This window comes from Alosa pseudoharengus, unplaced genomic scaffold, assembly GCF_046254945.1.
Source record: "Alosa pseudoharengus isolate Yale_2024_CS ecotype anadromous, Long Island Sound unplaced genomic scaffold, YU_APseudo_1.1 YU_APseudo_1.1_scf_9, whole genome shotgun sequence".
NCBI lineage: Eukaryota > Metazoa > Chordata > Actinopteri > Clupeiformes > Clupeidae > Alosa > Alosa pseudoharengus.
Window position 1 is genome coordinate 17,460,804 of NW_027468881.1, and position 12,216 is coordinate 17,473,019.

Sequence of the window (12,216 nt, forward strand, 5' to 3'; positions counted from 1 at the left end):
GGAGCATTGTCACTGTCTGTCAAGAAAATGCCTCGAAAACCAAAATACCTCAAACTTGTTATCTCCTTCTCTGTCTCACGTTTGGGGGGGGGGGGGGGGACACCACCGTCTTAATTAAAATGAGTTATGCCAGATGGGAAGCAGATTGTGTTATGGAAATGAGCCAACTTCGTTGTAAACACCATTCTGTTGGTGGGGTGGAACGTACACGTGCAATCACGTGTGGACAGCGTGCCAAACACACTAGGAGGCCTACATTTACAGACAGACATTGGTTCTTCAGTTTGCTAAAGCTTTTTCACTGAACCTTTATAAAAATTAAAAGGGAATTTGGCAGGAAGATCACAATGTTAATATAAAGTAATTGCTAGATAATCCTTATAAAGGTTCCGGCAAAGATGTATTCATTGCTGGGGTCTACTGCAAGCAGAGATTACTAAAGATTAATCATCTTTTGCTTTAAATTTATCACTTTTTCTAAAGTGAAAAGGTTTTGCTTTTGACCAGGGTAACAAACAAGATCGGGTTAAATTTTTAATTATACATTTTCCTCCTAACCCAAGACCTTAGGTGCATCACCGGGGCACATAGATTTGGCGCCCGCCTTGTCCGGAGTTGTCGCATGTTATCCAGGTCAGACGTCATGTTTTTCCAAGTCCTGCCATTCCCAATCTCATCATTCCCATGTCTCCTGATTAAAAAACCCACCTCCCCATTAGTTATTTAGTCCCTGCATTAGCTTAGCCGCGGCTCACCGAGATGGGTGCACACATTCACAGCCATTTTTCATGATGGGCGCGATTCCATTGGTCAGTTGAATGCCCATGCGACCAATCAGGGCCATGCGGCCCTGCCTTTGCCTGGAGTGTCTTGACAACACTGTTAAGTGCTCAGCACAGAGCCTTTAAGATGGTTTAATACGTAATTGCTTTGGGTGTTCACTAAATAGCTTCCACATGGTTGATTCACACCCAGGGATTCTTCGATTCATCATTTCAGCAAGGTGCATTATGACATTTCTGCTCAAATATGAAACTGATATGTTACATACAAATATGAAACAAATATCAAATGTTATATTTACTTTCATATTATACGCTCATATTCATATAGCTGGATAGCAAGGTGGGTATTTCTGTATACCTATATTACATATGATATTTGATTTCCCCTAATCTACTGATGTTTTACATCTTCTGGTGTTATTTGTGTTTGGGCCAAGATAGATGACCGTTTTTTCAGTTGACAAAGTGTCTGGGAACAGCCGATCCTGTTGACCCAAATGACTTATTTCTGAAGGCATCGGTCAGTGGGACACTTCTTGCTCACAGTCACATACAGTGGAAAGCTTTCAAGGATCTGTCTCATTAGTTTAGGGCGGGGATGAATGGCTCTTCTTGTCAAGGATCATATGCCTCTTGCTCTCCTTCTGAGGTGCATGCACGCCGTTTGCCAAGAGAGCTCTTTGTTTAATTTGTCAAAGATGCCTATTTGAGGGCCTGCTCCTTTGCATAAGTGTCTTCCAATTGTCTTGTATGTTAGCATATGCAAATGTACCATCGTTTAACCTGTAAGAATAAATTATCACAGCGCACTCAGAGGACCACCCTCATCACTTCTACGGCTAAGCGTGTATGTGAATGTCGAGGCGCCTTCAGACTGAAACCGTTTCTAAATTAAATATTACGACGATAATGTAATCATTAGACACAATGCCCGGTGGAGCATGACAGCTTTTCATGTGTGCTGTTACACTCTGGTTCTGTGTCACAGTAACTGTGACATTAACTGGTGGAGTCGAGAATGACTTCGACTCTTCTCAGGGAGGAGTCAGAGAGAGATGAAAGAGCTTAACTGTCACAGTGGAGTACTGCTGGTTTATTGCCTCTGTGCCATACGTTTGAATATTACATGCAGCTTTTTTAAGTATGTGTATTTTTTTGTATGCAAGTCACACATCATGCTGAAAGATACTGATAGACACAATGTCTTTTAAAAAAGAAGAACTGAGAAACAGCCTTCTTTGGAAATGTACTAAACAAGATGCTTCCTCTACTGCATCTGGAGGTTACATGAGGTAACTTTCTACAACATTTAACTAATTATTTCTGACTGCAGTCAAACATTTAGGCCCGTCTCAGTAAAGAAACATGTAGCCTGTTAATTTCATTACACCTTCCATATATTGTTTATTATATATGGCATACTAACATATCAATTAACATCTTGCAATGTTTATCTACAATGCTTTCACCTCAGGGAACCTATGCAATAATAAACGTGTTTATGTCACAGTGTAAGCAATGGATAACAGAGTGGTGATTGCTGGTTTTCAAATACCACACCGCTGTGTTCAAACAGTGATTTCTCAATCTTTCAATCTTGCTGTCTTTTAAACCATATGATCTCACAGTGCTATCATTTTCAGCCACAGACTGTCAGACACTGAGAGCACTCGGAATGGCTATCTAGCGCACAAGTACAGCCCAGGTGACAGGAGTGAGATGCACCTCGCTTAAATAAGTTGAACGACCATTTGAATCCAAGCAGGCAACAAAACATAAAATTGGCCATGTGATCACAGAATGAGCACAACTTTCTCTTTGGCTTTCAAACAACCCATGGAGAGAGCCCTATGTGGCAGGCATGCTGCTGGTTATTAACAGTTTAACAACATTCACCTACATTCAGTGTTGTTGCGCTGATGCCAAAGCCATGACTCCTGCATCCAACACAATTTGTATCATATCAAATTTATTTCAGCATCTTATCCTCCAACTCTGTAAGGCTGCGTTGAAATGAGTGATGCTAAATCCTAAACCAGAATCTCAGCATCTTCTAGCTGCTGACAAAGTCAAAAAGGGGATTTATTATTCATTGTTGTCCAAAATGATCAGGGCAGATTATGGACAGGATGAGTTTCAAATGTCACTCCAGTTCTCAGCCCTCAAATCAAATGCCCTGCTTCATCATCGATGGCTTAATGACAAAATAGTTTAAATTAACTGTATTTTATCAGATAATGAACAACCATATTTGTTCTAGGGACATTTGTGGGAACTAATCAATTCATAATTTCCCTGTCTTAATATCAAATAGGTTACACACTATCTGACTGTACAGCAGAATTCCTTTGTTGTGGAACTAGGATCAAATCCTCCCTTCCTCTCCCATGTAATTATTTTGTTTGGTTTAGGACCACAGTAACCTAATTTTTGCTCAGACGAGCCTATTTATCTGCAAGACAGGACTATTCCCCCTATGAAATCCACGTGAGTCATTTTGGTGCACAGCTTCTGCTTGCTATGATGCGAGGCCAAGAAGTGTGTTATATCGCCCCCTGTTGACTTAAAGTCATGTCAGTTCAGTTGTTCCAAGTGTATGAAGGTGACAATTACAGTAACATCACAAACAGCAATAATAAAGAGGCAAAGATTAAGACTTGGGTAACACCAAGAGTTTATGGAGGGAATACACTGGTCTCTTACACCTTTAGAGCTACAAGCATGTATCTCTTCATTCCAATTGTATCACATGCAAGTTCTTATTGTCTTTAAAGAAGAGAACAGGTAAATTCAAACCAAGACATTTCAAATTCAAAAAGCTTAAGATACAGATAGCATGAGAACATCTCTAGTTTTCCTTTTCAGCCTCAACAATGTGATGTGCAATGTATCAGTGTTTGCATGGCAGTTCTCAGAATCCGATCAACTGAAAATACTGAAGCAAACCTTTAGTCCAAAACAGATTTAAATGAATGCACAGCTAGCCTTCTGACAGTTGCAATGCCTGAGACACATTAACAAGCATAACTCATTAATGAAACAATACTAATTCAATAGGTCAACAATGAAAAAGTCAATAAATGAAACATTTCCCTGATCTTACGACCATACGTACAACCATATAGTACTAACAATACTACATCTGCCATCCAATATAAATATGCTTGCTTACACTTGGAAAAGATTAATTGCTAACATTCACAATGGCAATTCAGTGATATTAGCCATGCACTTTAGGAAACAAATACCCGCTTGCTAAAATAGGTCACTTAGCTAAATGGATGCTCACTGTACACTTGCTGAGTGTACATTCAAAGATATTACACTGCAATTGGGCAAGTCATCTTTACACCAACACACACAGAAGCCCTACCGTACAAACATTAAAGATAAACAAGGACACTATCCATACTGCCGATGCATAAGCAGCAGATTGTACAAGGTAAAGGCAATGAAAGAACTCAAGCTCAAAGATGTAGGAACGAAAGCAGCTGGTAGTCAGGAGAGCTGGCCGGAAAAACCCAGACCACTGTAGGAAACGTGCACTGACATACTGTCTGTCCTGGGGGCCAGTTGGCTGGGTACCGTGTGCTGCCAGCGGCTCACTCGGGTGGTGCCTGGAGAGCTGTCGGAGAGGGGAGAGAGGTTAGAGCTCCAGACAACTGCCAGGTTTTTGCATACAGAAAAAAATAGCTATCTGCTGGAACCCTGAAAGGTTTTGGTGATCCCACTCTGGGGACATTTGTTTTGAGACATTTTACTGTAGAGACCTTTGGTGCATCATCTTCATTGAATTGTATATGTACAGGTACATTTTTTTTAAAATCATCATCTCAAAAAATATCATGGAAAAGTTCATTTTTTCCCATTTTCCAAAAACTGTAACTTTCATATAATCCAGATCCAATACACATAAAGTAAAATATTTCAAGCCTTTTTTTTGTTCAACTCTTGATTAATCTAATTTTGATGATTACGGTTTACAGCTAATGTAAATCAAAAATTGTGAATCTCAAAATATTAGATTAAAAAATGTATTACAGAACTGTCTGAGATGTGCTCTAATCAGCTAATTAAGTTAAAACACCGGCAATGGTTTCCTGAGCCTTTAATCTCTCTGTCTGGGCAGGGCAATGGACTTTTCCATGATATTCAGATTTTTTGAGATGCACCTGTAGAATCTCAAGCAGTTCACCAAGCTAAGTGTTTAAGTTTCATGGTCCTAGATGCAGGCTCCTTTGATTAATTTCAACGAGTCAAAGAACCTTTTGTAGCATACAGGAAAAACAGCCTAAGAAACACACCTCCCTTTTTTTGCAATTCCAAAGAATAGGCATTTCTACATGGAAAATGTTCATTATTTCCTGGACTTGCCATACTATACATGTATTCCTTTAGGGATCTTTTTTGTACTGACACTAGCCTACTGGCCATTCTGTTGACTTTCAAGTTATGAAGCATGTCCTTTTCAAACCACAGGGCACAGCTTCTTGAACTGATTTCATTCAAGATTCTTTGAGCCTTGAAGCCTTTCCACAACAGTTTTGAACTGAACCGTTGTAATCAAGGATGCTTCATCAATGGAGGTCATTACGCAAATTACAACAGTGCAAGCATCATGGCAAATAGCATTGGAGTGCATGCACAGTCCGGTTTGCATAGGGAAAAGAACATCAATTTTTGGGTTAAAACTGGGAGCCAATTTATCACGTTCTGAACAGATCTGTTCATCTGTTCTGAAATACTCAGAATGGTCCAATATTTGGTGCGCAACCCAGAAAAGAACACATTTTCTGATGGTAGAGAAGATCTATCAGTGTGTTTCTACCTAAACAAACATCCACTTCTCACCTTTTCCAGGGGTGCAGTTTCCCCCATCCTCCACTGAGCCATGGGCCTTCTTACTTAGGTGGCGCACCACCATAGTCGCATTAAACGCTCTCTGTGAATGCAAGATAACAATCTTTTAAACAACAGAAATGTACAGTAGAGATGTGGTTATTGATTGCTTTGATGTGTACACCTTCCATCACCTAGTAATAGCCATGACTCGATTTAAATTCTCTTTTGCCTTTTGGTTTGTTCAGACATGCTGTTTGTACTATTGTTCACAGGTCAGCCAGAGGATCACAATCAATCCTTTTTGCATTAAAAAAGCAGTTGACTACAAAATGACTTCATTCTAACCTTAAGGGTCAGAACATTTCAGAACAGGCTGAACATTCCAATGGGAATAATCACATACACAACCTTCTGCTTGGTGCTTGTACTGACTTGGTGCTTGTACTATTACGTTAAATTTGAGAGAGCCTGCACACTATTTTCCTCTATCGGTAACTAATAAGCAAGGTGCAAAGTCAAAACTCCAAATAGCAATGCACTGTACAAACGTGTTTCAGGAAGGTGTTACCAAAAGGAATTTAACCATTGACGTCTTTATTTCTGGCACCTTTTGCAGCCACTTTATCTATAGATACACAGCATAAAAGTCAAACACACACCACAAAGTAACCATATAGAGAGATGATTTTAGCTTCATGTTGTGCAATGCAATGGCTGGGCTTAAGCACATGCAGTGACAATCGGGCAGGCAGGGAGTGGGGGGTGTGAGCGCAGCAGCCAGTGCCAGGGGCAGATGTCTGGATCTGTGGCCCATCACACGCTCAGCACATCCTGCATGACGACCAGTGATCTCACCTTCCAATGGCTCTTGGCGAAGTTCTTCTGAATCTGTTCGCTGACAGACCCGTGGATGTTTTTCTCCAGAGCAGCTCCTCCTGATATCCTGCCATGATGCATCACACACACACACATCAACACACACACACACACACACACACGCACACACACATCAACACACACACACACACACGCACACACACACACGCACACACACACACACACACACACACACACACACACAGACACACGCGCGCACACGCACACACATGTCAGCATGACAAACTATGACACACCAGTTTGCACAGTTGCTGCTAAGTAACTGCATCATATAGGAAGGCTCCCCATAGCTTCGAGGCTGGTTTATGTGCCTTTCCCTACACTAGCACAATCATCTCTCAAGAAATTAAGCATTAAATGTACAATTACCAGAGCGGAGACGAGCTGTTCTTTTCCTCATTAAGACAATATAAAAATAAATAAAAAAGGAAACATCTGTTGGCATAATGTATTTTTATTAATTTACAGCATGTTGTTAGGGGCAAAGCAGCTTTTCTCATTCTACTCAGAGTTTGTGAAAAACTGAAGAGATATTATGTGGCCATGGCAACTTACTGTTACACAACATTTGAAGTGTTTTGATGGGAAAAGTATTCATACGCTATTCATGTTTTGTCCACTGTCATGCCCTCAGCCTATTTTTAAACTCACCAAGGATGTTGCAAGGCCTCCTCACAATTATACCTCTTCTTTGGGTCCTTCTGCAATAAGTGCACTATGAAGTCTTTCGCTGAAAAAACACAAAGACAGCAGGAGTGGGAGCAGAATAGAAATGCACAATGAGAAATGTAACAACATGATAAAAACACATGGATTGACCAGCCTTCGAAAAAAGAAACACTTACAACTGCATTACCCCAAATGTGTTCCTTCTGAAATGCTTTAGAAATGTGTCCTTGTGCTGTTCTCATTTGTTATATCTGCTCAGGTGTACGGTCCTATATTTGAAAAGCTGGATGTACCTGAATCAGAGATTTCATCCCAGTATGGCGAGTCAAACTCATACTCGGCCTTGATGATCTGCTTGTAGAGCTGTGTGTCATTCTCGTCGTAAAATGGCGGGTATCCGCAGAGTCTGTGAATCACAAACTAAATGAATTCCAAATGAAGACTAAGACAAAGAAGACGAAGAAGAAGAAGAAGAAGAAGAAGAAGAAGAAGGAGGAGGAAGAGGAGAAGAAGGAGGAGGAGGAGGAGGAGAGGAAGAAGAAGAAGGAGAAGGAGAAGAAGAACTAGACACAGAAAATTTGATAGTCAGACAAATGGACAGATTGGCAGATCTACAGCAGCCACAGTATTTCTGTAGCAATGTTCCCCTGAAAGAATGAGTGAGTGCATTACTGTCACTTACAGAATAAAAGCGATGACTCCGACGGCCCAGAGGTCTACCTCTTTACCATACGTTTTCTGCTGCAGGAGCTCTGGAGCTGTGACACAGACATTAAATCATTGTGATGAACCATTCATATTTACATATACACATCCTACCACAGGGACATTTTGTCAAAAGGTAGAGGCATTATTACAATGTTTAGTGCAACACAACCGTGCTAAAGGGTCATGACAGACATTTTCTGTATAATAAACATTTTCAAGCATTTTCTGTTTCCCTGGAAACATGTACAAAGTAGCAGGACTAGGAACAGGGGGTCAATGCATCTACTTCCTGTCCCCGGTAATGTTAGAATGAAACATTAGACATCCACACACAAACAACTATACATTTTTAATCCATACAATTCTGAATGAGTTCACCAAGACGCCACCAAGATAATCATAGAGTCTTATAACAAATCCAGAAATGTCTTACCCACGTATGCAGGTGTTCCACAGGCAGTGGACAACATGCCCTGGTCCTCCATCTTGGACAGGCCAAAGTCACTGATGACAATCTTGGAATCTTCCTTTGAAGTCTCGTACAGCAGATTCTCAGGCTAAAGACAGATCCATAGGACATTATTGTCAAGGTCTCTCCTATACTTATTCCTATTAATTCCTAGTAATGAATAATATAAAATATTTTGGTTTTAACCACATAACTTGTTTTCATAAGTGCCACAGCTGTTTCTGGCCAGTGGCAGCCATGCTTACAGTGGGACGTATTAACCCAGGCTCCGTAGACCTCCAGTATGGTCTGTGTTGCACTGTTATCTGCGTGCTCTGACACATTTGTCTAACTCATCAGATGAGTATCACCCCACTCAATAACTGTGGCCAGTGTATCAACAGCAGATGAGGAGCAGGGTGATGTCTTTATGCTTTTATGTGCCAAGTCAGAAAGACGCCAGAGCACCAAACTCAAAAGTTCTCTGCATGTAAAGCATTTGACCCTGACAATATCTGTTGATCTGAGCTGAGGTGAATTTCCATGGAGACTGTGATAAAGTATTTGTCTCTCCCATACCTTGAGGTCCCTGTGGACGATGCCCAGCTGATGCAGGTATCTGACTGCCTCCAGCACCTGGTGGATGACGCGGCTGGCGTCCCGCTCGGTGTACACGCCCCTCTCAAGGATCCTGTCCAGCAGCTCTCCTCCTGTTACCCTACAGGAAAATAACAACACATCACCTCAGACCAGCAGCTCTCCTCCTGTTACCCTACAGGAAAATAACAACACATCACCTCAGACCAGCAGCTCTCCTCCTGTTACCCTACAGGAAAATAACAACACATCACCTCAGACCAGCAGCTCTCCTCCTGTTACCCTACAGGAAAATAACAACACATCACCTCAGACCAGCAGCTCTCCTCCTGTTACCCTACAGGAAAATAACAACACATCACCTCAGATCAGCAGATCAATCGCTCAACTCTGCTCTGCTCACAGGATAGATGCCCTTGTTAAAAGCCATATTGTGACTGTTCTTGTACCACTGAGTACATCAAAATGAGAATGAACTAAACAGAACATTGACTGTAACGAGTGTGAGTGTGTGACTATGAATAGCTTTACTCACAGTGTCATCACCAAGTACAGCTTTGTAGGTGTTTCAAAAGTCTCCTCCAAAGAGACAATGTTGTCATGATGGATTCTATAAAGCAGAAAGAAAAGAAAATTTCACAGATGCACCAGAATCAAGTCATTTTTTTATTTCTGTCTTCAAATCATGTGCAGTAATGTTCAGTAAATCTGATGTTCACTTGCTGGTACTGTACGCAGGTATGACAGTGAATTCGAACACACTCAGTCACATGACAGAGCAAACTCACTTGCGCAGCACCGTTATCTCGTTCTCCAGCATGGATTCCTTGCCCTTTAGCGCCCTCTTGCGGATGCACTTGACCGCTACAAGCCTCTGAGTGCAGCGGTGCTGTGCCACTCGCACCTCTGAAAAAGAACCCCTGACACAGAGGTTATGAGCCTTCATTCTTGTGGTTGCGGAAACAATACCAAAGATCCTTGATTATTAACTGCACTTCAACCCTCTCTGACAATACTTTAATGTTAGTTCATACTGTCTTTCTGAATATCACAGCAGCTGCTGAATTTAGAGTGGCTTTGAATTTTAGTAAAGAACTATGGCTCTGGAATCAAACACAATTTAGGCTACTTTACATGGAATAGGCCTCCATTTCAGACAGAGATCAGAGGTTCTGAAACTTCTACAGCCAGAAACCAAGTAGATCACAGAAACCTTTTGGCTGCACGATAAGGCCCACAGGTAGCCTTTCAGAGTCTAGAGTCAAGTAAATATATTCAATTTTTTTCACTGAAGATAGTGTAGCATTGTAGTGAAGCACAGCCTAGCATAACCCTGACATTATAGCATATCCTACTGTAAACGAGAGGATTAAATAACTTACTTATTACTTGAAATACAAAGTTTTCATACCATGAACATAAAAAACAAAACAAATTTGTATTGATGCTGATGATACAGTAATGTTTAAACAGGGAGCTAGAGATTCAGTGACAATAGAGGCATCAGAAGATGAGCCAGCCGGCATTCTGCAGATTAAGAGTGGTGCTGCTGTAGTGTGGCCTGGCATGGGCATGGGAGTGGTGCTGCTGTAGTGTGGCATGGCATGGGCATAGGAGTGGTGCTGCTGTAGTGTGGCCTGGCATGAGGTGGTTTTGTGTTTGGTCTGAATTCATCGTTATTGCAGGGGAACAAATACAGTTGTGACACCTATGACATTGTAGTTATAGGTATGAAGGAAGCCAATTAGCAGAATAGGGTAATTGCATTCAATTATGCTGTTTTAGAATAAACTTAGAAGGAAAACCTAATTACTGCTGGCTCATTTGATTCTAATGAAAAATGCTAATGATAAAAAATCACATGCCTTCGCTGACTAATGACCAGCTGGCAAGGCCATTAATTTAGAGGCAAAAATATTGTGAGGCATGTCATGACAAAAATAATGAAATAAAAAATAGTAAAATAAATAAACAATGCAATTAATGGTCATTGCAATATATTTCCACTACCAAAATAACCTGTTTGAAAAATAAAACAGATAATATTTTCATCATATTGTCATCATTGAAAACTCTTTAAAGATTATCATTCATATCAGTTCACATCATACCATCATTTCTCAGCTATAAGTACAATGCATTAGAAAGCATTCCACAGACCCCCCATCCCCCAGACACACACACACACACACACACACACACACACACACACACACACACACACACACACACACACACACACACACACACACACACACACACACACATTAATTTGTGAGTGCAAAATGCATTTACATTCATTGGTCAAAATATTTGGGTGACATTGAAAGCGTAACTACAATACCCACTCTCCCAGCTTCTCCCTCAGTTCATACACCGCCGTGATGTCCTCGCCTTTCTTCTTTGAGTCTCTTTTCAATGGCATCCTGAAGCCCTGTAACATGCAGGAGAAAAAACAGCCAAGAAGAGCACAGTGTACTCGATGAGAACCCGACCAAGGCCAATTGCCTTGATGAGACATGTTTTTCTCTGTCCTTGTGTTGTAATGATTTATTTCTGATTTATCTATTACGGGTATTTTCGGCACATGTTTGGTATCAAGGTAAAACGAATACACATTCAATGTCAGTTGAATATTTCATTTGAGGTATGATTCATCCACCATGCATCCCTCTTAGCTATGAGCAATAAATCTTAGGGTAAAAACAATTCTTTCATCTTCACATCTCAGCTTTCTCTAAGTATAACAGTAACCATAATAATTCATAAATATCACATACAATCATGACAAAAAGTTACATATCTAATAATTTACCCTGATTTGTTTGATCATAACAATAAACGTAAAAAGCATAGCAAACACATGCAACAAAGGCATTTCTTAAACACAGAGAAACCCAACAGAGTCTCTTGCATGAGCCAAGCCATTATGCAGTACAATGACACCCATGACATTTCATAATCACTAAATAGAATAAGATCCAAACTAACCACATGTATAACTAACCCTACAGAAACAATGGCATCACCACAATACAACATCAAAGTTGAGGAATCAGAATGTGAGTATGTGTGTGTATGTGCAGGAGTGTTTTACCTGTTGCTTTGCCACTGCAGAGCGGAATGGTGGATCTGACTGATGTCAGCTGCCTTCTCCTCTGCTTTCAGCTCTTCTCTCTCTCTCTCTCTCACTCTTTCTCTCACCCACACCTCTCAATGCTGTTAGAGTGAAAATCACATTCTTTTTTACTGGAACGACCTTCCACACCC

The 12,216-nt window shown here is 40.8% G+C and overlaps 1 protein-coding gene across 1 annotated transcript; it reads right to left on the bottom strand.

Annotated features, from left to right (window-relative positions):
* Nucleotides 1–4,387: 4,387 nt before the first annotated feature.
* Nucleotides 4,388–11,371, bottom strand: pnck (pregnancy up-regulated nonubiquitous CaM kinase). The gene is made up of 11 exons (XM_076276843.1): nucleotides 11,295–11,371; nucleotides 9,735–9,866; nucleotides 9,482–9,556; nucleotides 8,929–9,067; nucleotides 8,335–8,458; nucleotides 7,876–7,951; nucleotides 7,487–7,599; nucleotides 7,176–7,254; nucleotides 6,483–6,570; nucleotides 5,637–5,727; nucleotides 4,388–4,410 (listed from the first exon to the last, which is right to left on the bottom strand). The coding sequence occupies exons 1-11, from the start codon at nucleotides 11,369–11,371 to the stop codon at nucleotides 4,388–4,390; spliced, it is 1,017 nt and encodes a 338-aa protein (XP_076132958.1).
* Nucleotides 11,372–12,216: the final 845 nt, after the last annotated feature.